This window comes from Motacilla alba, chromosome 8 (genome assembly GCF_015832195.1).
Source record: "Motacilla alba alba isolate MOTALB_02 chromosome 8, Motacilla_alba_V1.0_pri, whole genome shotgun sequence".
NCBI classification, from domain to species: Eukaryota; Metazoa; Chordata; class Aves; order Passeriformes; family Motacillidae; genus Motacilla; species Motacilla alba.
Window position 1 is genome coordinate 16,464,429 of NC_052023.1, and position 27,940 is coordinate 16,492,368.

The following is a 27,940-nucleotide window of genomic DNA, read 5'->3' on the forward strand; positions in this document are numbered from 1 at the left end:
ATGCCATTATCTTCATCATAGGGGAGTTCTAATCACAAGATCTTTCTATTCTTGCCTAAGTGGGGTTCTGTACTCTGCTTCCAGGAAATATTTGATATGCTGCCAGACTCAGCCCTGTTCTTTCTCTCTCCTGCAACTTCACCTTTATGTGAAATGCACCATGTAGGTATGTGGGAAAGAAATGCTTCTGAGATTTAAAGCTAAGACTAGCCAAATGTCAGAAACGGTCACAGCAGAGATAACAGTAAGTAGGAAAATAACTTCAGCTCAGATAGCTTTCCTCAGAAGTCCCTTTTGGGAAAGGAAACTACTGTGGAGAAGAATGCTCTGAAGAGCACACAATTCAGAAAAATCTATTTTCTTTGAATCTGAGCTCTACTTAATTAGTGTTCTGACATTCAGGCTCAAAAAAAGAGAAAGCCAAGTCATGAAATACTCAAATGGTCTTGCAGAACAAACTTCTACCAGAATTGTCCCTTGGGCAGAGTCCCAGGGTTCAACATGTCCCACTGCATGATGCCAGGGCAGCCCTCACACAGGAGACAGTGCAGGGTCCAGGGTCCATTCTGCTCAGAACCCTTTGTCTCAGAACGAGCCCTATTTTTATTTCAAAAACCAGCTACTGTCAAATGTAAGTGACAAGCGGAAACAGTTTCTGGTATAAATACTTGCCAACTGTAATTAACACACATAATTTACATGAGGAAATGTATAACAACTGGAGGCAAAATACTGATAGGAAGCATTTTCTGTTAGATTTGGGTTTTTTTCATTGTCTCACACTTACCCATCATCGTACTTCGATGCTTCTCAAGTGATATTCTGAGTATGGGGGTGTCCAACTTCATGCACAGTAAGTGGCTATCAGGGAAAAAAGGTACCTATCAGGAGCCTAAATTCAGTATTTGTATTTCTTTGTAATTACGTTTTTAAAAATACATAAATGAGGTTAGTTTCTTCTATTTTAAAATGCCCTAAAAAGTGATTAAAAAGAAAAAGCTTTTACTAAAATATCTGATTTCTGGTAAAAATACCAGTTTCAGAAGACAGTATGAGAAGCTAGACCCATGCCTGGCTAAAGAGCTTTTAATGGTCCAGCATCCCAGCTCTTCTTGACCATGTGGAAGTGCTATTTCCTCTGACATGATTAAAAAAGAAGCTCCAACACATTCAGTACTTCTTTTTCACTGAAAGTGGTGCTGTCTCTTGTAAGCAATCGTGCCTGATTTAGCGCAATACAACAGTCTCTTGCTTTCGCATTTTTGTCCTGTGAAACTTCTATGTTTATATAACTTCTACAGAAAATAGCTCGGCCTGTTCTTACCCACAAAGAGCAGCAGAACTCGCCGCCCATGACGAGCACTCGCTCGGGCCGCGGGGTCCGGCGCCGCGGGGCTCCTGCTGAGGGTGAGGCTGGGCCTGAGGCCGAGGCCGGGCCGCGCTCCCGCCCCGCCGCCGGCTCCCGCCCTGCCGCCCGGCTCCCGCCCTGCCGCCGCCCGACTCCCTCCCCGCCGCCCGGCTCCGCTCTGCCGCCGCCCGGCTCCCGCTCTGCCGCCGCCCCGGGACAGGTTCGGGGCGGGGAAGGGCCTGGCTGAGGCTGCCGTGGGGAGCAGCTGGCCCCGAGGCTGAGGGGAAGCTCCCGGCCTCCTCTCGCTCCTGCCGGCGCTCCGCTCGTTCTTAACGAGCTGTTTCATGTGTCCTTGTGCTCTTTCATGTGTCCCATATTTGTCGTGTCTCTTTTCCCAAACTTTTCAGAAGAGCCACCTCACTGCAGAGCTATTAAACCACTGGGAAAAAAATGACAGAAAGTTGCGGGCAGGAGCAGACGAGGTGGACAACGACGGTCATTATGAGCGCAGCTCTGCAGGTAGGATGGCCCTTGTCAAGACCAGCAGCTGACTCACCAGGAAAGGCTGAAAGAATTTCCCGTGTTATGTATATGGAAATATTTTATTGAATGTAATGAATACAGTTTTTTCAGGATAAACCAGATATTAGTCTGAAGCTGCTTCTACTGGAATACTGGTTAATTTTGTCTGCAACTGTATTTTCTCCTAGATACTTCCGTATCTGTTTAGTATTCTTGCCACCTGCTATTCTGAGCTACACTGCTTTAGGATATTCTCCTGACTCATCGCTTTTGCACTGCACTGATGCCTCTTTCAGTTTGCTCTATAAATAATTCCATCAGAAATGTTGCTGAATTTTTTCTGAATTTCTCTCTAAATGCTTTAATTTTTCCTGTGCTGTATCAACATGGGGGTAGACAATTACCCTGTAAGTACATAACTCAGTTTAAAATACTGAGTCTTACAGATATTAATACCTATTTTTTATCTGTTAACATCAGAAGCCTTGACTCTGTTCTCAAGTAAAGTGAAAGGGTATGTCAAGGAGCTGGTAATTAGCTTCTGCAGCTGAGGCCAATTTCATGCCAGCTGGCAAGAATTTAGAGGTAAGAGAGCTTTGAATCACAAGCAAGGATGTCTTATGCTAGCATGGCTGACTAGGTTATCACCCCATCTCCACTGTGTAGATGGGTGAACCATATTGAAATAATTCCTAAATCACCTCACTTTAAAGCCTATACTTACTTGCCTGCTCATTTTGGAGTTTACAGCCTGTAAACTGTGCGTGTTTGTGCCATAATATGGTGGGAGGTAATGGATGGCAGTGATTTCATCAGCTATACCAGCATAACTCACTCCTTCCCCCAGCTCTACTCAAAACTACTGCTCTTAGTAAGGCCTCCTCATAAGCAAAGCAATGGAGGGAACTGAACACAAAGCCAAGATGGCTTTCTGTCACAGCATATCTCGTAGTCGAGACGGCCACAATCCACAGAGTATCACCATACCATTTCAGAAAGCTTTAAGCATTCAGCCATACAGAGTAACACCATACTACATCAGAAGGCTTCAGGTCTCTGCCTGTACAGAGTAACATCATATCACTTCAGAAGGCTGCAAACATCTGCTCTTCTTGTTTCTTTGTCCCAATCCCTCATGTTCATGCATTGCACCTGTGTGCCCTCTGTTCCCTTTGGTGGCTGGTCAGTGCCCCTGGGCACTCCATGGCTCGCTGCTGTCAGTGCTGCTCGCCTGCTTCTCACAGCTGCACCTGTGGCTGAGCCTCATCCCCACTCCCAATTACCACAAACTGTGTACCTACAGCTTTTCTGTAACAGTTTTGGTTATGAGCTATCATTTTCATATAGATGTTATTTATATTTGTCCATTAAATATTTCAGCAGTGGCTTTGCAGCTGAGATTTTTTTGCAAAATGTAGCTAAACCTTACAGGCAGTTGCCACTGAGTGTACCCTTTCCAGGCAATTGAAAGCGTGACATTTCTGGTTAATGTCTCCTTCAAGGTTCACTTGCAATCCAGATTTTCTGTTGTACTCTTCCACTAAATCATGGCACTTCCCTGTGTAAGCAGGCTGGCTGTGTTTTGAAAGGGTAGGTAAAAGAACATGTTATTAGCTAAAAAGTCTCAGTGATTTAACCTTTAATATATGTATGTTCATGCAGCTTCTGTGAAACATACTGCAGAAATGCTTTTTGCAGGCTGAAAAATACATCCAAACACATTCCATTCTGTAGATGATTATGCTGCATAGTGCAGTGTTCCATTTTTCCTGTGTGGATTGCTTTCTGTCAAAAAGCTTTAAAGAAAATCATGTCCCATACAAAATTTCTGAACGATTTTCCAGCTGAGATGCTGACATCTGTGAAAATAATGCAGCCTAATTAACCAGAGTCACAGAAACATGCTACTGTATGATCCTCACTTCTGCAAATCCTCTTTTAGCACATCTTACCAAAACAGACTGTAAAATGTTTGACCTTCTTTATGCATTATGCAAGAGTTTCCTAAGACAAACTGAACATACACATACATAATTGTTATTCAGTGTTTGTAACCTCCAATCAAATACCTCAAAGCTGATCATGTTTAACATTTTAGTACTTTTTAAATTTTAAGTGGAATAAGAAATACTTTTGGAACAATAGTGCCAAAGGTCTATCTATAGTGGTCCAGCTGATGCTTTAAGAATATTTCTAACCTGTTGGCTGAAAACTTTTGAAAATAACCTTTTAAAATTTATTTAGGATCATGAAATTTCTACAGTTCTGCAGAGGCAACAACACCGAGTTCGATATTCAGAATCAGTGGAAAGTGGATCTGTGATTTTTCCTCTTTCTGGTACACTACTTTAAAGTTCATGCTTTTGAATCATAAAATCCAAGGAAGTATAGAGTCTGGGCAGTCATTTAGTTGTGGGCTACACTAAGCTGAATAAAATCTACCTTGTTGGGATGTTGTGCAGTAGTGGAAGGAGTTGGGCTATGATTGTATGTAAATCAGAGGAAGAAACAGATAATATTGGGGATTAAACACTTTCATTGTAATTTTTTTTGACATGTTATAGAACAGCTACATGAGATTTGGTGATCATCAGCTGAACTGTTCAGTAAATTTGTGTTATAACTGAGCAAACATGCTAAATGCCACAAGCATGTAAGCTGCCATCAAGATCTTTAGTATACATGGCTGTAAATGTAAGAGCCATTGGCTTTCTACTTCCAAGATGAATTTGCACAGCTAGTAGTGGCAGAGGAGGCGAGAAAAGGATTATTTGAGTGGATTTGATTAGGAACTCACTGAAACTGTAAACATGAAACAGCTGGTTTTCCTTTTTAGAACAGAAGATGTTCTACACATGCACATGAGATACTTCTGTTTTCCTGAACTCTTAAGGACAAGCACACGTTGAGATAGACTTTGTATGCTCAGGTGTTAACCCTCCTAAACTTCAGCCTTAACTTTCCCTTTCAGAACAACTTAAATTGACAGAGATTTAAGTTCATTTTTCATGGTAAACAGTTTGGCTAACTTTTAAGATTTTACAACTGTTTCTTTCATTTAGAAACAGGACTTCCTGAGCTTTTCAGTCAGCCTTTGCATTTGCCCCAAATTCATTCCATTATAGCAGTTGCTTGTTCCTGAAGCATGTGCTCTCAAAGGCATTCAGATGTGTCTACTTTGAGTAGATGGAATAGCTGGTGGTTTTTTGATGTCATGGTAGAAAAATAACCTGAGATATTTGTAGTTTTATCTTAAAACTACTAGTCATCACTGGCCAAATCTCCCTGTCAGAGATGTGGAAATTCATTCATGTTCTGTTCCATTGTGTTTCAAACTAATGGTTGCTTTAAGAATTGGGCTTTCCAGTTTGGGGTGAGAACTTCATCCCGTTACTGCCATGACCTGTACACTTACAGCAGTTTCCTCAATAGGCATTGCATTTATACTGTCAGACACTCAAGACTTGCTCAGGACAGGGGAAGAAGAGTTTTCCAAAAGAATTCAGAAGTTTATAAACATCCATCGGAACAGCTTTTTGGTTTTGTCAGCTGCTCTTCATGGAGCAGAAGAATGGAGTGTCATGTTCAGGATTCAGAGAAGGTATGATTTCAACATCAAACTGAACTTTATATTGCTAAGAAGAAAAGAAATAGCAGTCTTGGATTTGGAAATATTATTTTAGGAATAAATAGGACAGAAAGTGATGCACAGGAAATTTCACCTGAACACGAGGAAGAACTACTTTGCTGTGAGGGTGACTGAGCACTGCAACAGATTGCCTACAGCAGTTGTAGAGTCTCTTTCACTGGAGATATTCCAGAACCATCTGGATGCAATCCTCTGCAGTGTGCTCTGGGATGACCCTGCTTGAGCAGGGAGGTTGGAGTTGACACACTATGGTTCTTTCCAAACTTACCCTTTGTGAATTATTTCAGGAATACACAAATTTTATTTTACTAATGCACTGTAAAAAATTATTTGAAGCATTTGTTTATTAATAGCAAATAAAAAGAAAACCAAGTGAATAAATCTGATATATCACAGGTAACAAAATAGGATGTTCCTCAAAACATAGCAAATAAGATTCCTTTCAGTCATTTTAGGGCTACATAGTATAACTACATTTTAATTTTTTTTTCTAATTGGAAAAATAAACAATTTTCTTAGCTCTATAACCATATTTTCATGGTCATTTTCAAAACAGAGCAGGCAAGTTTACATCATGAAAAAAGGCTGTATTGTAAAGTGCAGATTTTTTACCAGCTTTTAAATGTTTACTTGGCACAGTGTCTGTTACACTGTGCTAGAATAATAAATAATCAATGTTATTTTACACAAAGTATAAAACTGTATTAAAACTGGTTTGTTTAAAACTTTTATCTCTGATTTCTAATGAAGTCTGAAAACTTGCATATTTTAGTGCATACCAGCTGACAACAGTAATCAGATTATGCTCCATGCTTGTAGTCAGAGCTATTTTCTTGTAGGTACAGTAGCCCTAACTGCAGTTGATTGTCACTCTTAGCCTCAAAGAAGTGACGATTCTAATGAAGTCTTTGATCTTTACCTCCTTAAGTAACGAGCACCAGTTCCATTAAATCCTGGGCATACTGCCAAATGCTGATGAATAAAGAGTGTATGAGATGACATGTAAGAAATCTATTACCCGTTTGTGAAAATGTTGTAAATTTTCATGAGAGGTTTTAAAAGTTCAGCCAGCATTCAGCAAGACCATGTTATTCAGGTGATGGCAATGCTAATTCTCAATCTACATTGTTGTTATAAACAATGGCGTTGTGTGCACATGCTGATGACCAAAAGGTGATGTTTTGGAGCGGTGTTCCATTTGGCAAGTGGCAAGTTGGTAATTTTATTTAAATTATTTTTTTCATTGCAAGCAATATCAAATTGATGTTGACAAAGGACAGTTACATATATCTGTATATTTAAATGCATGTGCTTTTTTTATTACCTGGCAGCTTGAAGTTCTGCTACTGTTTGTAAATCATTGACTGAGCTTCTCCTGGTGGGGTTGAAACTTGTGGCATGTTCTTTGAAACTACAAGCCACCTGTTGGATTTGTTAAAAAACAAAGCCCCTTAGTATTGTCAGGTTGTCTTCTATTACTGCTTCTTTCTGCTTATCTATGTTTTTGCTGCAGCTGGGGAAGGATTATTTATTATTAACAAGAAAACCACAGGATTCTTATTAACAGCATCAACACTTTATGTAGAGTTGTGTATACCATGGGGGAGGTGGGAGAAAAGCAGTGTTTATCCTCACAGCTTAAATGAGCATTCCACAAAAAACCTTCGTACACCTGTACGGTAAGTTTAAATACCTTGGAGGAAAGGCCAGACACGTTCAAATGACCAGTATTCTGTCCATATAACACTAAATTTAGACCTGCTGTCATTGGAAGCAAAACTATTTATAGAAATAGATTTTCATAGATCTAGGTAAGTACATGTAATTGTTTCTTTGCTGCACTTTGTTCATTCGTGTTCTGTTTAGCCCATTCTGACATGAGCAAAATTGCATCAATTTATTTCCCTAATCTCAAAATGTAAATCCAGCCCTTCCTACATCACATTTTAGCAAAACTCACCAGGGACCTGAGTGCCTATGCTTAGAGAAGGACAGTGCCTGTAACATTTATTTTTGCTAATTAGAAGCAAGGGCAGACAAGTTCAGATGAGATACCTTACCAGCAGGAGGTCTTAATGTGAATGACTCCAAGTCATCAGACAGATTGCAGGAAGAACAGGTGGCGGGCACAAGGGGAGGTCACAGGGGACTGTGTAACTGAGCAGCTGGGCACTTCATCTGCATTATTTAAATTCTTTTTGGTTATTTAAAATTCCTCATTCTTTGTTGTGAAGTCCCTCTCCTGTTTTAGTTCTGCAACAGAAAACAGCAGCAAAGGTGATGTCATTGTCACGACACACTTTAAGTGCAATTCTTAGGGAGAGGCTCTGTGCTTGCCTTTGATGTCTCTCCTCCATAATCTCACTGAATAACAACTCATGCTACTATTTTAAATCTTCAGATCCCCTTCTCAAGAATGAATGCATATTAATAACACTATTTATAGAAAGAAATCATTTTAGGTTCAAGTATTGAGCTAACAAGTCTTTACATGAAAGTAGTGGAATTATCCCATTATCTTAATCATGGAATACAGGTTGTTTTATTTATAGTACACTACAAAGATTTAGTTCAAATTCTGAAGTAATTTTAGCAGTGTTTTTAGGTACATTGCTGTGCTCTTCCACAGCCATAAAAACAACCCAAATATTTTTTACTGCCACTGAGCAGAGTCTTCAGCAATATCACAGAAGAGGGTTTAGATCTCTCTGAATGTACACATGCTTAAGAAGTGCTGATTGATTGTTGAAGAGACCTAGATAAAGAAATGAGCCCTTCCAAATCCCACCTAAATAAGTGGTACAGAAATGGGACAGATGGCTTTACAAACAGCATGAATGCTGCACTTGCCTTTCAGAATAAAAGCAGCCTTCCCTGTAAGTAAAACTGCTCACTAAAAAGCTGTTTACCTCATGTGGGAATGCTGTTTGAGTTTTATGGCATAACAAATTAAATACGTATTCTAAAAGTAACCTGCTTTATTTTGATGTGCAGATTCCTGGGCAGCAATTTACGTGTAATACCAGTTCATAATCCTGCTGAAACTGTTAAATTAATGCTAACTATGGCTAAGGTAAGTCCAGTTGCATACACTTAAAAATATTAGTGTATTACTCAGGAAAAGCCAACAACTATAAAATACTTGGTTTTCCTTAATGGAACTTTTTTAGGTTATACTGACCACAATCCATTAATACACTAAGGTAGGACTGGTGCTCTGATGCATTAGCTGAGTCTTTAAACTACTGTTAAAGGTAACTTAATAGCTCTTAAAAGCATCTAAGAAAAGAAATTAGATATCCAAGAGCTTGTTTGGCTCCTATTTACCACTGTTAAGTTAGGATGTCTTCACTTACTGTTAACTCCTGTTGAAATACTATCACCTCTGTGTACAGCATTCCTGAACACCTGCTTGAGAACACACAATTCAAATTTCACTGCTAAATATTTTTGCATTTCTACTATTGGAAAAATAAAATGTTGAATATTCTATTACCTAAAAGTCACCGTGTTCTACTTATATTATTTTTCTTTTCTCTAAGGTAACTTCCAAGCCACAAGCAGATGATACTCGTTGCAAAATAGAAATGACAAAAGCCCAAATAATAGAAAGAAGTCCAGTTTGGAAGATGCTTCAGGAGTACCAATCACACCATAATTAACTTAATATTTGGGGTTTTATTCATAAATAGAGTAGCTACATTTTAAACAAAATATAGAATGTTCTTAAAAATATAGTTACATTTCAAAAGACTACATACAACATATGCATTTGGCATGAAAATTCGTATTAAATAGCTATACAATGAAAAATAGCATACTTGACAGCAAATGTGCTTTCCAGGGAGGGAAAAAAGTGGTTTGGCTGCAGGATAGGAAAGTCATCCTTATTTTTAACTTGGTTCTGACCTTAGAGGCTCATCTGTTTATTAATAATTCCCCAAAAAATTTACTATATTTTACGGAAAGTTGTACAATTAAAGATAAGGATGATTAAAACAATTCCAAAATATAGGTATCCCTAAAAACAGCAGCTGTATGTATGCAACCTTACACTGTTTTTTAAACATAAGTGTTATCTGTTATGTTACTAAGTTCTAACATCTTATTTGGCTCAAAGTTGTTTTTCTTGAAACCTGGTTTCCTTTGCCACAGTGTTTTTACTCTCTACAGATTGTATATTCTATAGTGTTAGCTATCTGTACCTTACAGTCCTGTCTGCAAATAGAGAAGCTTGTTTGTCAACATTAAAATGTGCTAATAAAAATATCTTTTGCTTAAACAGGGCTTTTTAATTAATGGTTCTTCAATCACTTGATAAAAATCTTTGTAGTTCACAACACCAGTCAGCAACTATTAGCCAACAAATTCTGAAAATTAAAAAAAATAAATGCCTAACCATACCTCCTTGCCACAGAGAAGAACACACCTGGTTATTTTTTTTAGTTTCTAAACTTAAGAAAAAGCATCAAATTCTGAAGAGGAGTAAACAGACCATATCTGCAAATCACATGCAACAAGAGCAAAAAAATAATAAAAAAGAACAGCAACAAGATTTATGAAGAGCAGCATTTGCAGTTCTTCTGGAGGCCACTGTAAATTGCTCTTCTTTACAGGGCCATAGCCTCCCTTGCAACTGAAGTCTCATAGTCCAAATGATCTTGTCAGGAGTATGCTAATTCAAACACTTCAGCTGCCTTAACTATTCTCATCCATTACAGCTTTTGTTTTCACTTCAATGAGTTCTTCTACTCGAGCTAGAACACTTTCTATTAAGTCAAATGTGAAGAGAGCTGAATGTAAAACCTGAAATGACAAGAAAGATGAGTGTTATTTTTACTAGATTATTTTTTACCCATTTTGTATTTACTTTTGTCTCCACATTGAAAAAAAAAAAGTCTGTACTTCTGAGTGACTGAAGGGAAGTGCAAACTCACTTGAAGCTGCATTCCAGTAGTCATGGCAGGCATCTTTTCCCCGCTAACAGTTACAGAGCAAACTGTGTTAGAACTTTGTGCCTCTGTAGGAGAAAACATGAAGATAACAACATGACTCTTAGAATTAAAGAATATTTAAAATATCAACATTTCATGACAGTAATTGTTAAGAACAGAAATCTAGGCATTGACAAAACACATGACAGAGGGTGCTGAACCTTAAGAGGAATACAGTTGGAGTTGGGTGATATCTTTATACTTTGTGTAGCACAAATGCCTACATTACTCAACAGGCAAGATCTGCAACTGGAACTAATTTTATAGAGCTCACATGCTCTTCAAAAGGAAAAATAAAATGTTATCTGGCCCAGTTTTGATACATTTTTAGTATTTCCACATCCAGGGAGATAGTAAGAGGTTCTTTAGCTTGATTTAATGAATCCAGACATTAAATACTTATTTTATTAAGAAAAGGCTGCAGGCTTCTCTGTTTCAGAAAGATTACTTGCAGCAGGCTAAACTACAAGGACAGGTCTGAAAAATAAGGGGAAAACCTCTTACATTCAGACCACATACTTGAAATTCAATGTAATGCTTACAAAGATTAAACACAAGGGAAGAAAGGTAAACCATTTACTGTTACAATTTAGATGTTCTCTCCCAAACTCAAAATTCTTTATACTTTGTCGAAGGCTAGAGAAGTGTAAGAGGGACTTAAGAAAAAGCTTCCTGATTAATTCTGAAGGATTCCCTTCAGAGACATATCCACAGGTTTTCTTGAGAAAAAAAAAGTCCCCTTCGTTGCCTCATAAGTACATAGTTTGCAACAGAAGAGGATAAGACTAGGGGCAAAAAGCTGTATTGACATTTTTAGTAGCAGACACTAATTCCTTGGGCTATCTTAATTATACTGGAGACCACAAGGAACAGAGGATCTGACATACAGAGAGATTGCCTAAAGCAGCTACAGCTCTTGTGCCCCATGCAATGTGTCTGCTTAACCCAGAGCAGAATCTGATTCTGTGTGTCAGATTAAAAAAAAAAAAGTATTTTAAAAAATGAATGTAATGCTTCAGGCTTTAGAGAGCACTGTGACTTATTTTCCCTAGTTAACCCTCCCACACCTGGTATAAAACCTAAGGGTTATGTATTCAGAGAAACTTAGTTTCTCCTCTGTAACATTTAAATCAAAAGTATAAATGCAGAACAAGTTCTGAAGGTCTTTGTGTAACAGTTCTATCAGGTTTCCATAAGATTTACAAGTGTGATGACAGGTAAGTTCAGATTTTTCTAACCAATTATGAAAAATTTTAATACAGCAACTATTGAATTATTATTTGAAATTTGGAATAGTGGCAACAGTTAAATAAAACATGATCTCTGCAGCATTCAGCAGTTCCTCATTTACAAAGGATTACCGAAGTTTCTAGATGTGAACAAAGCGAAGAAGAAAAAACCAACAAAAACTGACCTTTTCTGTTTTCTTTCTTATTTTTAATTTCTGCTTCATAATGTGCTTTTGACATATTGAGTCCTACACGCAGTGGTTTTAAGAAATTCTGCTCTATCTTGCCAAGTGTGGTCCATACACCAGTCTAGTCAAACAGAACAGAGAAGGTTACAAAACACTTTCAATGAAGCATTGCAATACTAAGCTTCTGAGCACAAGTTTTTTGACTAGTCTTTATAACATATGCTTCTGTGCTGGGAGGAAAAGAGAAAAAAAATAATTCAGACTCATGCATTTAAGCATAAGCAGTATTGTGATGGGTATTTCAGCTCCTCTTCCTCTCCCCTACATTATTTGTTGATTGGCTGATGAAGCAGTCAAAAGAAAGGTGCAGAGTTAGGGAGGACTTAGTGTGTAGGCTGGTAACTACAGCAATGGAAATGCACATTTTCAGCCTGTTCTTGTAAGCAAAACTGAAAAATCTTGATGTGTTGGAGAGGAGGTTCTAGGCCCTTTCTCAGGCTAGAATCTCTACAGCAAGTAAATGGCAGTTGTAGGCTCCTCTCAGATAATTCAGCAGCAGAACAGAACAAATGTTTAAATTAACATTCCTGAATTAACACTGTATTGTGATGCCAAATGAAAGTGGTGATAAATATCAGGCTTCCCAATTGTCTATACTGCACTTTAAAAGCACTGTAGGAATGTTACTGGATATGCTCCTCTCCCTTCCTTCAGCACAGTGGCCACAGTGACAACAAAATTCTCCCCAGTTTGACACGGGCAGAAAGCAGGAGTTTACAATAGTGGCATTCAGGAAGCAGGAGGTGCAAGGAAAAGATGCTCAAAACCAAGGCTGTTCAAGAGAGGAAAATAAGCTTGGGTTTGCTACAAACTGCTGTAGAAGGAAACAAATCCAAAGACACAAAGGCTGCTTTGTATATAGGAGCCATTTATACAACTCCTTTCTTCAGGCAGTATCCTCAAAAGGCAGAATAAGGACAATAAAAAAAAAAAAATTCAATTTTAAATACAGTGAATCCACTAACGACAGTGGGAAATCCACCAAATTTTAATACTAGATGACACAGTTAACAGTTCAAAGAAGAACAGTAATTACTTCCACCAGAATGTGGCTTTAAAAAGGAACTTTCTAGAAAAATACTTATTTTTAAACGATTAATGAAAATGCTTGCTACACAGCAATCAAAATATCTGAACTGACATGGAAGGAGGCATTTTCTTTCTGCCTCACTTGCACTGTATGAAGAGAGACAAGGAAGAAGTCAAGAAGAACTGACAGAGCCTAAAGTTAAGGGAAAATCTTCAGAAGATGTGATGCTATTTTTGCTCAAACTGTACGGACATTCTTTTTGCCAGGTACTAGACAACACTGTTAGAGCAGCTGAGTGCTACTAAGTGTAGTTTTTTATTAATAATAAAAGAGGAATTCTTACTTTTCTTAAAAAGCTATGTATTTACATGTAACTGAGGAGACCATTGTCAGTGCTTAAATAGTAATCACCCCTTAAATATGACAAACAGATACAGTCTACCAATATTAACTAATTACACAAATAGTAAATTAGAAATGCACCCACTGTAAGCTATTTTTGCTGTTCATTTTCATTACGGTTTCGGCAATCACTGCTAGTTATTTCACTGTTATTCTAATTAGATTAGTAACATTATTGGGCACTTACAAAATTTATTCTTACATCTCAAATTAGTCTAAAAGTAGATCAGAATTTTTTCTATATTTTAGAAAACAGTAAATTATATTATTTTGTTGTTATTGCTATAAAGATATCCAGTTGGTGGTTTGAGGGATAGCAGCAAATAAATAAGCAAAAATAACAATTTTGTCATGTGGTAATACTTGTTGGGTATGTGATTTTGTGGTGACATACTCTATTGTTATGGAGATAGATTACAGTTCAACAAGCAGAGTAAAAGGATTTGTTTGTTTATAGGAACAGTATATATGCAAACAATTTCATCAAACATATCACCTATTTCCTAATGTCTTAATAAAAGCATCGCTTCTGGGGAATTAACCATTGCAAAGAAAAATGCAAAACCCACGTTTTTTTGAATCAAGGATAACAGTGTTCCTGTGAATCCACCTCTCAGCTAATCAGTCATTTTCAAATCAAATAGTACGTACTTGATTGTCACTTTCACAATCCTTAATAACCAAGTATCTCAGCAGATTCAGTGATGCCATAATCCTGTGAATTAAAAACATACAGATACCTATTACCAGGATCTTAATTGTCCATTAGCCAGACATGCTAGTATGGAGTATCCATTTGTACAAAAAGGAATCACCCATCTTTTGAGCAGTACAGCTCCACCTAGAGCACCGTGTGTGGTGATGTCCATACTACAGTTCACACTTTGCAAGTAAAACTGAAACTGCCATCAGATTGCAGAGGGCTGCTGATTGTGAGGGAAAGAATCCTCTCAAGAGACAGAACCGTATCACAGAATTTATAGTATGTATCACTGGTGATCCAAAGTTGAATTGAAATTAGTGTGACAATTTTCTTTATTACTGTACCAAATTTTTACTTTAGAGTGTGCTTTTTAAAGTATTTTTTTTTTGCTTTTGTTCTACCATACTTTTATTATTAATTGTTTTTTTTTCCAGTTAACCATCATACTTCTGGGCTTTTAAAGCAGGTATGTGTCCATCTGGACATTATCTCCCCACTGATTTACAAGCCCAAGCATAATCATATTACTTATCATATAGGAAGACCTAGCCTATATACACAACACACATTTCTGGTTTTTGGTTTTGTTTTTTTTTTTAATGCAATTATTTACTGTTCAGGTGGATCTGTAATCCTACTCATGAGACACTGGATTCCCAGTAGCAATCTGTGAAACTGCCTCAAAGATGCCTTACACCATAGGTTGCATCTAATTATTATTCCCCTGTATCATATTAGATAGCACACCACATTGCTTTTATTCCTTCAACTGCTTCTGCAGAGAGCATACCATACATTCCTGAGGAAATAATGCTTCACCCATTAGTTATGTCATTTCACATCTGAAGTCTTACATCCCTGGGGAATGGAGGAGGACATCCTTTTTTATTGTTAAAAATTAATGTAATGGCATTGTGACATTCTTCTACCTAGAGCTAGTTAAAATAAGTGACCATTTCCATTTCTAGTTCCAAAACCTCAAAATACATTGATGTTGTCACCTCATTAATTACATGACAGCATACACCACTGTAGAAGGTAGTTTAAAGTCTTTTTTAATAATGAAGAAAGAAGAAAAGCTTGGAACTGTTATTACTACTCACCTGTCTGAGTTTTGCAGAAGATCAGTCTCAGCACCTTCTGGAAGTGAAAGTACTAAATCTAGAAGGGCGATCAGGTGATGTCCTGTAAACCAAATGTTGTCAGACTCCTTCTGAAAAAAAAATACAAAAAGTTCAGCTGAGTACAAAATTTAGGTCTTAAATACTGTAACAACAACTTGCATATAACAGAAAAGTTTAAAAAAAAAAATCAAACCTGTAAGAAATGTTTTCTAATATTGACCTGTGAGTGAAGCACACAAACCAGCTTCTTCATAATTTTAAAATTTTTTGTCAGCCAGGAAATAAATGGAAGAAGCATAGTAAGAGAATACTGAAACTGCATAGTAAAAAGTTAATCATATAGTTTTAATTAATTTTCCCAACTTTCTGGTATAATTATTATAAAATATGAGATTAAAATGGCTTTGATCTAGCCCAGCCCTTCCTAATGGATTTATCATTTGCAAAGCACTCATAATAAAATGCTGACTGTCATCATAAAAGCAAAGAAAAAATTAATAATTCTATCTGAACTGTAGTATTTGAATTTTATTTTAAAAATGAGGAACTGTGGGGATAAAACAATATACTGAGCAGTTCCATTTTAAGAAATAAATGTATTTTCAAGCACAGAAAAGGTAAAAAACTTCTTTGAAAAATACAATAAGATAGTGCAATTAAAAATACAACTGTAAAATTATAACCTAAATATGCATAGACAGAAAAAGCCAAAGTAATGTTTTTAATAAAATTTTCTAATGTTATGTGTCTTTTCAAAGCAGATTTTTTTTAATGTACCACTAGAAGTTTAAGTTGCAGACATTTTCTCGATATTGTACTGACAGAATTTTGAGAAGACAACTTGACTTTTATTGGTAACAGCCTCACCATTAACGCTAAGTGAATCTGGTCCTTTATATTTTTAATAATGTATCCTTCCACACCAGCATGGTTGCTTGTCTTCAGTAAACACCTTCAAACAAACAAAACAAAACAAAGGTATTATCTCTTTAAAGATGCCCATAGAGTTAGCTCAAAACTTAGATAACATTCACCAAGTGGGAGTTTTACCACAGAAGAACAGTATGACTATGTAACCTTTAAACACTGGCTTACATAAAACAGCTGATTTTACATGAGGCAATTGAAATTTATTATTTATCAAAACATTAACATAGTAAAATTAATGTGGCTTATCAGATGGAAATTCTGTCAGAGATCAATGTATCGATGTGATTAAGCTGCACTAGGGCTGAGATTACACAAACTCCTGTAAGCTGGATACATACCTGAATAATGTGTACTTTCCCTCTGTATCAAACTTGTCTATGAACAACTGCAAAATATGTAAACTCTTCTTTCTCTAAAGAAAAGAGAGATGTTTATCAGATCAATTCCAAAAACAATTAATTCAGCATTCAGAATCCAACTGATTCTGCAGGCCACTTAACATACCATATGCTCCATGGGACAAAGGGTCATAATTTTCACCAAATCCTGCAGTCAGAGAAAGAAAATAGAATTTATAATTACATACAGGTTATTACATTACATCACACTGACTAAAATCTACTCAAGACTGTAAAAAAACAAACCAAACAAAAAACCCACAGCACACTTGGGAACGTCCAGGGAATAAAAGATTCTTGTGAGAGAAATTCATGCTTGCTTCAGTGGTCAAAATCCCAGGGCTGATCTGCAAGAACGCTATTCTTGTGCTGCTGGTTTCCAGGTAAGAATGTAACCAAGCAGCAGGCTGGCAAGGAGGAGACAAATATGAGCAAGCACCACCTTTCAACTAAGATCTGCTTCAGTGACCTGCACATACATTGGGTTTATTTTAATTTGTATTTTAATTGTCACTGGAACTTCATGCTGCTGCAGGCAGAAAAGAATTCTGTATAGCAAGACACTGAAGGTTTCAATTTAACAGCACAGCTGTATAAAGGTCCAGTAAGATGCCCTCTTCTCAAACACCTAGAGGACAGCTAGGTATTATTTCTAATCAAACTTTGAAGACTCCTGTACACTACTTCTTATTACCTGAGGTACATTAATAAAGTCTCTGAGCTCTAAATAGTGATGGAGAAGGCTGTTATCTTCCATTCTCAATAAACAGCTCTCAAAGAGATCCTGCACATGTGGAAAAGAAAAGAAAGATGTCAACAGTATGCACATATACAGGGCACTAATCTATCAGCTTAACATCTCATGGCTAAAACAGCCTTCACTCATAAATACTCATTCAGATATTGCAAGTTCCAAGCAGCTGCAATTATAAGTGATTGCTGTAATTTAAACATTTATGCAGGACTGTAAAGTTCAATAAATACAGGTGTTTGTATGACTGAAAGATACTTAAGCCTCAAAATATTTCTGGAACTATTACCTGAACTAACATTTATACCTCTCCTAGAAGGACAAACAAAAGTTTTACCATTCCTTAAACTGAAAAAATGAAACATTCTAACATCAAAAATTTAATTTAAAATAACTTACAAGTCCTTTAGATAATACAGATTCTTCTGTTCTAGAAAAAAAAATCAGATTTAAGTTGTGAATTAAAAAGACAGTTGATATTTGAGAAGAAATAGTAGAACACAGGTCAACAAGAACTTGTCCCTCAACAATTTTCATTCCATTTTTAAAATACAGGATCTTTGTTATTCTTCCCAAAGATTTTTAGAATAAACTTGCTGATGCTCCATGGGAGCATTGAACATTAGACAGCATCTCCATGGGAGAAATTGAACATTAGACTCATCTCTTTGACTTTTTCCCCTCAGTATTTATACGTGCTCAAAAGCAGTGTCATCTCCCACAGGAACTGAGCCATTGATTACCAAAGAAAATGAAATGGTAAGCAGTCAGAATAGGAACCTTGCCTTTCATAGCAGTGCTAGAAACTATTTGGTAACACTGCTGCTTATGGAGGGTGAAATAATCACAATATACAGTAAAGTTTAGTTTCCTTTAGAAAGCCTGACCTTTAATCATTTTGCATATCATCTCAGAATACATTCCAATAAATATTTTCACAATAGTTGCCTTTAGTAATAATTGTTATAGAAGGGCAAGTAAGTACACACTCTAATTATTCTACATGTGTTTAAACTATTAATTTTACATTTTCAGAATAAAGTTTCTAAAAATGGTATCACAATACAAGATGAAAACAATACATAAATGTTTAGACAACTTCTGCTTCTTAGTAAGAGAAGCCATCTTATAGTGAAACTTGCCATTTTCATACTCAAGTTTATAAATCTCCTCTGAACTTCTCAGAATTTCAAATTTTTTTAATGAGTTACTGTTAAAGATCACACTCACTATCTAGACCTGCAAACCCTACCTTTTCAGCAGCACTTCAATATGTGTCATATTGCACAGCAGAAGGTATGAAGGACTAGAAGAGAAGAATCCAGCTACATTAAACTGCATAAGCCATATACATTTGCACATAATTAATACATTTGACAGGATTAGTATTCTTTTAAAAAATTAAAATCTCTTTCTAAAATTATTGATTCTTAAGTAGACAAAAAATTGTAAATCAAATCACTGTTAAGAACTCTTATGGGGAAACTGTCTATAGATTTGCAAATGAACAATTAATACACATTAATTTTCAGCACGTGACTAATCATAGTAGTTTCCTTTAAAGGACAGCTCATCTAAAATTAAACAACACTAGACTAATCTGCAGGAGTATGTTCTTTATATAACATAAGCTACATAAAATATAAATGCATAAATATTGACATAAAATTAATACTACTGAAATAGTTTTCATTCATAACTATTCACAAATAAAGTTCTCTTCCACTCAGAAAGAATCTTCAAAGTAGAGACATACGATAAGCAAGAAAGAATTTTAGGTTTTTCTTACCTAAAAACCACTGGAAAGCATTCAATACCAAAATGCTGAACAAACATCAGATATGACAGACATGCCAAAGAATCAGCAGAATTCTTTCGCTCTATATCTGCAAACTCCTGATTCTCCCACTGTGGACTTTTGCCTTTATGATGTACAAACACTAATGGTGTCAATTCTCCTATATTCCATAAAATGTCCTAAAAAATAAAAACAGATTTCCTATAGTTGCCTTTAAAATAACTGTATGCCAATTAAGTTTTAAAGCTCTAACTGTATTTACATACATTCTCTTGTACAGCATGCATATAAATAAACATGAATGTTATGTTTGTAATATATAAATGAATACAAATACGTGGTATTTATGATATATGCACAAACACACGCAAAAAATCCTGGAGGAAAAATAACTAGTGTTAGAAAAATGTTACTAAGATAGCAGAGTCAAGCACACAAAAGTTAGCAAAAGAGAGAATGAAGACCATCATCAAACTCCTAGTTCAGCTCTCTTATCCCTAATGCTATGAGTAACAATAGATTCATGAAAACATTATGTTACAAAATCTCTGCTTTTCACATCACAGATTACTCAATATTTTGGTTTTTTCTTACTAATCAGTATGGAACACAACATTCAGCTGCTAAAGACAAGCCATGATTTAAAGTTAGATTTGCTTTATATGGCCTCTCTTTCCCATGATGCACAACACAAGGAACACCTGACATTTGTAAATCAGAAATACTTCAGGGGTTACCTCCTCACACCCTTCAAGTGGCTGAGGACATAGTGTAACCCCTCTTGAACATATTACAGAGCAATGGGGAGATCAAGGTCAGCTCACTATTCTGAGGTTGTCCAAACCCAACATCCAGGATGGCACATTTTGGAAAATTAGGATTATGCAAGATGTCATACAGTCTAAGCATGACTTACTGACCTTAGCTTCAGCTCTCACTACCTAAAGCCATAAACAGAAGTTTATTGAGAAAGAGAAGAAAAAGTAATTCAGGATTAGCATTAAGAACATGGTTTCAGACTGTGCCCAACTGGAAAGGCAGGATATACCTTACTCAGCCCATTAAGTCACCCCACTAACCAATACAGAAATCAAAATGAGCACTAGAACAAATTACAGGCAGTTGTGAACTAGACCACTGGCTCTGCACAGACTGGAATTCACTTCTACTGCACTCACTATAATTTCAGTTGCAAAATGCCGAAAAGGATGTTCTTCAATGCCCTCAAGTTGTTCAAGCTGAGCTGTCAATAATGGGTATTTCAGGCTTTGCATACAGCTGAAAAAGAAAGGGGTGGAATAAATCACCAGTACAGTCATAAATACAGACTATGATAGTGTCACTGATGATCAAGAATAATGCCTATATTGACATCAGCTGCTGCTATTCAAGGTATTCCAAGGAGAATAAAAAAATAAAAACCCAACATCTCCTGTAGAAGCATTACTTAGACTTCACCTCCAGACTGCGATTATTCTCATTGTTGGAAATTTGAGGAACAGAGGAACACCAACTCAGCTTCACAATGCATGAATAGTTCTTTACCATTTCCCTCTACTAAACAGAAAGCATAAATATAGAAGATCTATTTAGGGGTTTTTTGTAAGAATACCACATTAGTTAGATATATGTTGGCAGCATTATAAAACACTAAAGGATTATTTATTTGCTACCTGTATAATAATTGTCTACTATTCATTTTGTTAAGTTACAGGAATATATAGAACAGACATAAAATGCTCACAATTTCTTTAATTCTTCTTTCAGCTCCATATCATTGTATTCTGATGACTTTTCCATATTTTTAACAACTTCATTCACAAAAGGTTTAGCAAAGTCCACCACTGCATTACAACATTGACAGAGACCAAGTTTATCTTCTTGTATTTGTTGTTTTGTATAAGGTACAGGTAAGGGAGTGAGCTGATTCATAATCATGGCCAATGACAAACCCACTGAGTAGGCCTTCTTGTTCTGAAGGTTCAAAAGCACTGGGGGAAAGAAAATAGAAAAGGGAAAAAGAACAGAGAACATTTTGAGACATTAAGTTACTACTTACTTAGTAGAGGAAAACATGAAGGAAAAAGATGTGACTAGGAAAGAAAACATTTTGTTTTCAGGTAGGAAGAGGGACAGACACCTGAAATCACATGAGCAAATCCAGCAAGACTAAACATCATCACCTAGTTTAATATACTGTAGTTAACATGGCCATGTCTTTGCAAATAACAAATATTAAATCTGTCACACATTTCTATGTTCTTCCTTTCTCCAGAGAACCAGGATTAGGACTAAAAAATGTTTTCTAGAACTGGGCTAAGTGAAATGACACATATCTGACCCAGAAAATGCATTTATTACTTGACTCCTTTTGTGCTTGGCAAAACCAGAGGCAATAGCCGAGTTTTTCTGCTGAGAACTGACTCTGGTTTTTACTCCATGGCAAAAATAACAGACATGCTCCCAGACTGAGGAAGCAGCACCAGAGGCTCTCCATTTAACTGGACTCAGTGCAGACTAATTGCAGACTGGCTATCCAAAAAAACCACATATTTCTGTTGTTAAATTCTAACATAATACAATTACATATCCTGGAGATTGCTACAATCAGACTTCACCTTGATACACAACACTTCATTTCATCTCATACAAGAAAACAGAAACTACTGCTTGTTTCACAAATCTGTGTGATTCCCTATTTCTACAACAGCAATAGGAGTGCTTTATACCTCTAAATATAACTGTCATAGGACCAAATTCTTGTAAATGATGAAAAATAGCTGAATATTGCTTTTCCAACTGATGCTATTAGATCCATCTAAAATGTTTTTCTAACAGGCCAATATAAGTATGAAATTTATGCATTCTGTTATTTTGCAGAATATAGTAGACTGTAAAGCTTGTCAGGACAGATTTATTCTGAAACCGTTCCAGCAAAGGCTAAACTAAATTGATAAATAAATGAGAAAATAATTTAATTCAGAAATCACATGATAAACTGAATCCCACCTGTCTGCAAAGGCTGAAGCAATAACATGACAGTTTGACACACTTGCTCTCCAGAAGTCTGCTCAATCTGCTCAAGTAAACCCAAAAAAAGTTCCTTTGGATTGCAGAGCTGCAAGAGAGGAACAATGCATATTTTTAAATAACCCATGGTCATAATCAAAAAAATAAATCACACACAATACAGAAGTTCCTGAATGTCAAGAGAGAAGATCTGAACATCTAAGATAAGATTTAAGAAAACAAATATGAAACAGTAAGTACATGCCTACAATTAACATCTACTGCAGAGCACACCTGTGTGTGCACTTTCATATGAGCTGAAAGCACGTAACAGTAAAAACTGACACTAAACCTGATTTTAATGGGCTGTAAAAACCTCACAGTACCTTTGCAAAGCAATTCTTTGGAGCAGAGAGAGAAGCAGAATTTGAGTGTGAATTTAATTCAAGCTATAAAGTTTGCAAGTTGTTTTTGGAGTGCATAAATGAAAAGAGAATGAGTCTTTTGCAGGTTAAAACATTTTTCCACTCCTACTCCATCAGAATCATCAGGTAATGATTCTCATATTGAGGAAGGGTGAATGATTTAAGGAAAAGACTTTTCCAAGTCAATCATAGAACAGAGAACAATAAATACTATTCAGACAGAGATAAGTGGAAAATGGCAAAGTCTTGCAGAACGGTTTTGAAACAACCAAAGAGAGAACATGAACAGTGAGACCTTGAATTAGACACTAGAAAAGACATTTAGCAACATACTGTAAGTTTTACTCAAGCTAGCTAACTCAGGTCAGATTGTTTCCTTCAGATCAATTTAGCTCATTTTCATGTGAAAACCACACCTCTGATGCTGAGCCTATCACTTCCAAACAAAGAGACACTGAACACACACCATGAATTTAGAACTCTCTGTGCCTTTAAACTGAGGCCAGGGAACATTAAACTAAGAGCAGCTTACCCAAGTAGTAATGTAGATTCATTATGCAAATATTGTCAGAATCAAATTGTATAAACATGTTTGTGTAACTGGCCTTTGGTGTACTAGCTTCATAGATTAATGATCTTGAACCCCTTTTTGTGCAGAACTTCCCTAACACTGCTCTATCATAATGATGTATTTCAAAACCATACCTGTGCCAACTGATCTAATATCCTCAGGCAGTGTTCTCGCTTATCATCTTCTTGTTTATACATAAAAATACATCTAACAAGAGGTGAAATGAGATTCCAACCCATATTCTTGATGATAACCTAAAAAACAGATATTCAGAGAATAAACCAAAACTGGATGTCTTCTAAACCCAGAAAGATTGTATACATAAAGACCAAAAGCAACAACAGATCAATGTCCAGTTGTAAACATTACTGTCACTGTCATTGAATATTTAACAATTGTCACCATAATTTGACACACATATCCTCTCCCCTTACCCATAAACACAGATGCATATTTTGTATAGTTTTCTTCTAATAATTGACATGTCAATATATACGTCTAAATGTCCATGACAATACATTTAAAACGACACTGAGCAGAGGAGTTGTGCTGCAAGAACCCTTGGACAAATTATTCATGAAGGGACTGAGACTTTCAGTTGCTACTCCAAACTCACAAAATTCAAAACCAGATTGTGAACCCCATGTAACATTGCTAAAATATTCTACCCTTCACTTTCTTTCTGAACTTCCTATTTATCTCTCCTCAATTTGGTATATTGTCTCAGCATCCCTAATGCCCACAGACATTAGTATTTCAAATTAGCATCAGCCTAGTTGGCTCCTACAGTTGGCCAATATTATTATATCCATTTGTGGTAGGCTGACCCCCAACAGCAACTAAGCACCCTTCAGCTACTTGCTCTTGTCCCTCAGTGGGATAGGGGCAAGAGTCAAAAGAGCAAAACAGAGGAACTCTGAAGATGAGATAAGGCAAATGTAATAAGTGAAGGAGAAAAGACATCAGGGTATGATGGGGAATGATGCAGATGAACTCCCATGAGGAGACCAATACCCAGCCAGCCCCCAAACAACTACTTTGAATGGGTCCCCACCCACATGTCTTTACTGCTGAGCATGATGTTGTATGGTACGGAGTATCTCACTGCTTTGGGCCAGCTGTCCCAGCTGTGCCTCCTCCCAAATTCCCTGCTTACTGGGAGCAGAGTGAGAAAGGGAGAAGGCCTTGATGCTGCACGAGCACTGATCAGCAGTAGTTGAAACACTGGTGTATTATCAGCACCGTTTTTGGTCACAAACCTAAAGCACAGCACTGTGCAGGCTGCCATGAAGAAAGCCAACTCCATGCCAGCTGGCCCAGCACACCAACTGAAACCCCTGTCCTGTGGAAGCGGGACACTGTCGCTTTCTCCTCATTATGCTTTTCTGCTTCCTTTTCTCTTTGCCTCACTCACGGAAGTGTTATTAATGGTTTTGTCAAGATTACCATGACTTGGGTTTCTGTGAGCTACCTGAATACAGAATTATGTGCACTTAACACAGAGCAACTTATTAGCTACTCATATGTACAGCCTTGCTCCACAGAGAAAGAAGCTTTTCCCTCTTAATAAGCAGTTTTATATTTAATGATGTTAATAAACACTAATATGTAGTGCAAACTTAAACTCACCTTGTTTTTCTCATTTTGAATTACTTCTAATAACTGAGCTGCATATCCATCTTCCAAACACTTCTGACCTGCTACCTGAAACAGATTAAAATCTTCTCCTTTGAAATCAGCTTCTTCCAGAATTTGCTAGAAAGAAAATATAAATGTTTAACTCCATACTTATCAAAGTCAATTAAGAAGTAAGAAAATCCATGCTTTCATTTCAAAATTAAATGTAGTATCATTGTAACTTTTATACATTTTTCACATACCAAAAAAGCTACCAAGTTACTACAGAAGACAAGGCAGTATTTGAAGAGCACTAAGTCTAGACTACAGCATTCTATTTGGAAGATGTGTTTTCTACAACCCAGCTTTTGTTCCTAGGCAGAAGAACACTTCCTCCTCCAAAAAGCAGAAATAATCAAGCATCTTGGGATAAGCACCACAGAGAAGTCAATAAAACATGGAGGCTGAACTTAGCTGCTCCATAAAGAGTTCTACCAACAACCAACTTGTCTTTTGAGGACATTTTGGCTTTAATTCTAATATATGAAAAGAAACTCACACTACTGACACTTGTTACTTCTAAGGAAAGAAAACTACTTACGCATCTTTGTATTATGGCTTGAAGTTCATCAACTGCCATTACAGTTTGACTGTGTTCTTCTGGCATGAAAATTTATTATAAATTAGAGAGGGCAGTATTAAATCACACGAACTTAAAAAAGAGGCTGAAAAATAATCACATTATCAAAAAAATGTTAATGGAGGAATAAGAACAACCTAGACAAATATTAAGACTACATAATCAGAAAATAAGGGAAAACTCATTTTTACAAAGTATATGCTGTATTATTCTACTCCCCATATTTGCAGGAGACAGAATTACGGACAGGAAACAACCTGCATTCTACGTACAGGGAAACAATTTTTCAAGTACTTTCTGGGTCATCTTAAGAAGCGTGAAGGTTTCAGTGACTACTGTAGGCACATACATGAAAACTGCAGCTAACACGGAGCAGGTCTGGGCTCACTGCACACCAACTGTGCACGCCCATGACACACTACATTCTCTGTGACTGCTCTGACCAGAGGAGCTTCTGCTCAGCCCTGACTGGAACACACTAACCCGATACCTGTGATGTGAAGGCACTGATCCAAACACCATGCCAGTTTATATCAACAGTCCAGTCAAGATTACATATGCTGTTTCATTTATTTTTTTCTAGTGTCTAGGTTGGACTAGTTCTGTGGCTTTTTACCTCTAGATATTAAAATTTAAAACTTTTTTGCTAAAAACAACAGTTATACACTTGTGTAATGTCAAGTATGTACCAAGTTTTATGTAGTCAGGACCATGAATTATAAATGCAATGATGCCTGGTTATCCTATGTGATATATCATAGCAGCAGTCATAATCTTTATGGTTTTAAGTAATGCCATGGGCCTAAACCTGGTTATATGACCACTATGACTGTCAATTACCCATACAGCTGGTTAATTAGATAACTATTCATCAAAACACAGGCATCTCCATGCAATGTCCTCAGCCTTTCTTCATAAGTTTTACTGAATGTGGTGGGTTGACGCTGGCCAAACACCAGCGCACATACATGAGACAACACACAGATAAAGAACCTACCTACATGCTCACAAAAGAGAACAATTCACAAAAGCTTAAAAGGCATCTGTGTGTGACCTTCTTTAATCAAAGAATAATCAACTCACTTTCTATTCTTCACAGCCCACTTTGACATCTGTATGTCACTGAAACCTATCCTTTCTAGCCTGTCATTTTAACCAGATCATTACCACATACTTTCTTACCACACCTTGTACTATTTAAGCTTTTCATTTTACAGAACGTTACTAATCCCACCAAAATAATTTAACACACTTTCGAACGCCAGTAGTGTTGCGTTTTCAGCCCTCGGTAACTTCACAGTGTACTTACAGCCTCGAAACGCGCCCCAAGCACCCACGGTGTTGCAGGGATTTACTGGCTGAGCTCGCAGATGGTCTCCGGCCTTAATACTTAATCCGGTTTCCAGCTGAATCTTTTAGGAGGTTTCAGCGGCAAGTGGACAGCATCTGAATCATGTGAAACGTTCTATTAATACTCACCAAATTCCCTCCTAATAAACAGATACCCCAGCCCCTTCTCTGGGCGGTACAACACCCAGGCTGGGACGAAAAGGCTGCCAGCCTCCGCCTGTAAACACATGGCTGAATGAAAAGCCACAAGGGCACCGCACCGCACCGCGCCGCACCAGCTCACCTCAGCCCGTGCCACAGGAACCCTCAGCTCCGCGCTGTCGCCGGTCCCGGCCCCGCCGCGGCAGCGGCTCCGCCCTGGGTGAGAGGTCGGCGGGCGGAGCGGCGGCGATGGCGATGATGGCGGCCGGCACGGGCCGGTCCCGCCGGCGGCGCGCAGGTGGGCGCCAGGATCGCGCTCCAGCCCCCGCTGCCCCCCGGCGCTGTGGGCTCTCCCTGTGCCCCCAGACCGGCACAGCGGCGGACTCGCCCGCCCCGCCGTGCCGAGGGGAGCGGCGGGCCGGCCGTGCTCGGCTCTGTGGGCCTCTGCCGGGTGCGGGGCCGTGATGAGGGGTGGACCGGACGGGCTGAGGCCGGGACCCTTCGTCCCCTCAGGCTGTGGGGGCCGCGCGGCCCCGGCCCGCTCCCGTGAAGGCGGTCGTGCAGCTGAGCGGTCCGAGCGCTGAGCCCTGCCTATAGCGCCGCGTCCTTCCCAGGGTAACAGCCCGGGATCTCCCCTGCCTGTTGCCCTTGTGGTGGGGGAGCAGCTGCCCGGGACACCCGTGTCGGAAGCTGGGTCACGGCGCCGTCCTGGGCGGCACCGAGAGCGGCAATAGCGGCTCTGTGTCAGGCTGCCGGCGCTGGACCTGGCCCGGAGCAGAGCCCTGCGGTGGGGCAGCTGTGGGGACGGCAGTGGCGTGCCGGGGTAGAACTGGGCTTTACCAGCTGGGTAAAGAGACACGAGGGGTGTGGCAGGCACAAAATTATTGTCAGAATTTTTTCCCATTTTTGTGTATACAGAACATGGTGAATCAGAGCATGAGACGAGTTGGGCCTGTCTGTTTTCACACTTTAAAAAGTGTATCTAACTGGTTGCTGCATATCAGCTTACTGAAATCACAGCCATTAGCAATAATAATTACTAAGAAATTATCTTGGTTGTG

General features: G+C 37.9%; 3 protein-coding genes across 10 annotated transcripts in view; 2 read left to right on the forward strand and 1 right to left on the reverse strand.

The window, feature by feature from the left end:
• Nucleotides 1-1,364: 1,364 nt before the first annotated feature.
• On the forward strand, nucleotides 1,365-9,369 carry C8H1orf146 (chromosome 8 C1orf146 homolog). Of its 3 annotated transcripts, none has more exons than XM_038144362.1 (6): nucleotides 1,365-1,407; nucleotides 1,756-1,867; nucleotides 4,115-4,208; nucleotides 5,303-5,471; nucleotides 8,514-8,592; nucleotides 9,062-9,369. In XM_038144362.1, the coding sequence occupies exons 2-6, from the start codon at nucleotides 1,799-1,801 to the stop codon at nucleotides 9,179-9,181; spliced, it is 531 nt and encodes a 176-aa protein (XP_038000290.1). In that variant the 5' UTR covers nucleotides 1,365-1,407; nucleotides 1,756-1,798; the 3' UTR covers nucleotides 9,182-9,369. The 3 variants fall into 3 exon arrangements, with proteins under 3 accessions (XP_038000290.1, XP_038000289.1, XP_038000288.1); XM_038144361.1 differs by lacking the exon at nucleotides 1,365-1,407 and adding an exon at nucleotides 1,507-1,568; XM_038144360.1 differs by lacking the exons at nucleotides 1,365-1,407; nucleotides 4,115-4,208 and having other exon boundaries at nucleotides 1,578-1,867.
• A 33-nt stretch (nucleotides 9,370-9,402) lies between these two features.
• Nucleotides 9,403-27,161, reverse strand: GLMN (glomulin, FKBP associated protein). 3 transcript variants are annotated; one of them, XM_038144260.1, is made up of 20 exons: nucleotides 27,022-27,161; nucleotides 26,698-26,834; nucleotides 25,350-25,408; nucleotides 24,761-24,886; nucleotides 23,266-23,385; nucleotides 22,136-22,244; nucleotides 20,871-21,117; nucleotides 20,305-20,404; nucleotides 19,118-19,305; nucleotides 18,581-18,634; nucleotides 17,728-17,758; nucleotides 17,272-17,361; nucleotides 16,684-16,725; nucleotides 16,518-16,591; nucleotides 16,117-16,201; nucleotides 15,229-15,338; nucleotides 14,074-14,137; nucleotides 11,928-12,051; nucleotides 10,457-10,539; nucleotides 9,403-10,325 (listed from the first exon to the last, which is right to left on the reverse strand). In XM_038144260.1, the coding sequence occupies exons 3-20, from the start codon at nucleotides 25,386-25,388 to the stop codon at nucleotides 10,218-10,220; spliced, it is 1,794 nt and encodes a 597-aa protein (XP_038000188.1). In that variant the 5' UTR covers nucleotides 25,389-25,408; nucleotides 26,698-26,834; nucleotides 27,022-27,161; the 3' UTR covers nucleotides 9,403-10,217. The 3 variants fall into 3 exon arrangements, with proteins under 3 accessions (XP_038000188.1, XP_038000187.1, XP_038000186.1); XM_038144259.1 differs by having other exon boundaries at nucleotides 15,229-15,335; nucleotides 25,350-25,473; XM_038144258.1 differs by having other exon boundaries at nucleotides 25,350-25,473.
• Nucleotides 27,033-27,940, forward strand: part of RPAP2 (RNA polymerase II associated protein 2) — a 58,119-nt gene continuing 57,211 nt past the window's right edge. For 2 of the 4 annotated variants that reach the window (XM_038144263.1, XM_038144264.1), the window contains exon 1: nucleotides 27,034-27,177. In XM_038144263.1, the coding sequence (XP_038000191.1) occupies nucleotides 27,129-27,177 (49 nt within the window). In that variant the 5' untranslated portion in view covers nucleotides 27,034-27,128. Of the gene's footprint in view, nucleotides 27,178-27,940 lie in introns of all 4 variants that reach the window. The other 2 variants (XM_038144262.1, XM_038144261.1) reach the window with 2 other exon arrangements.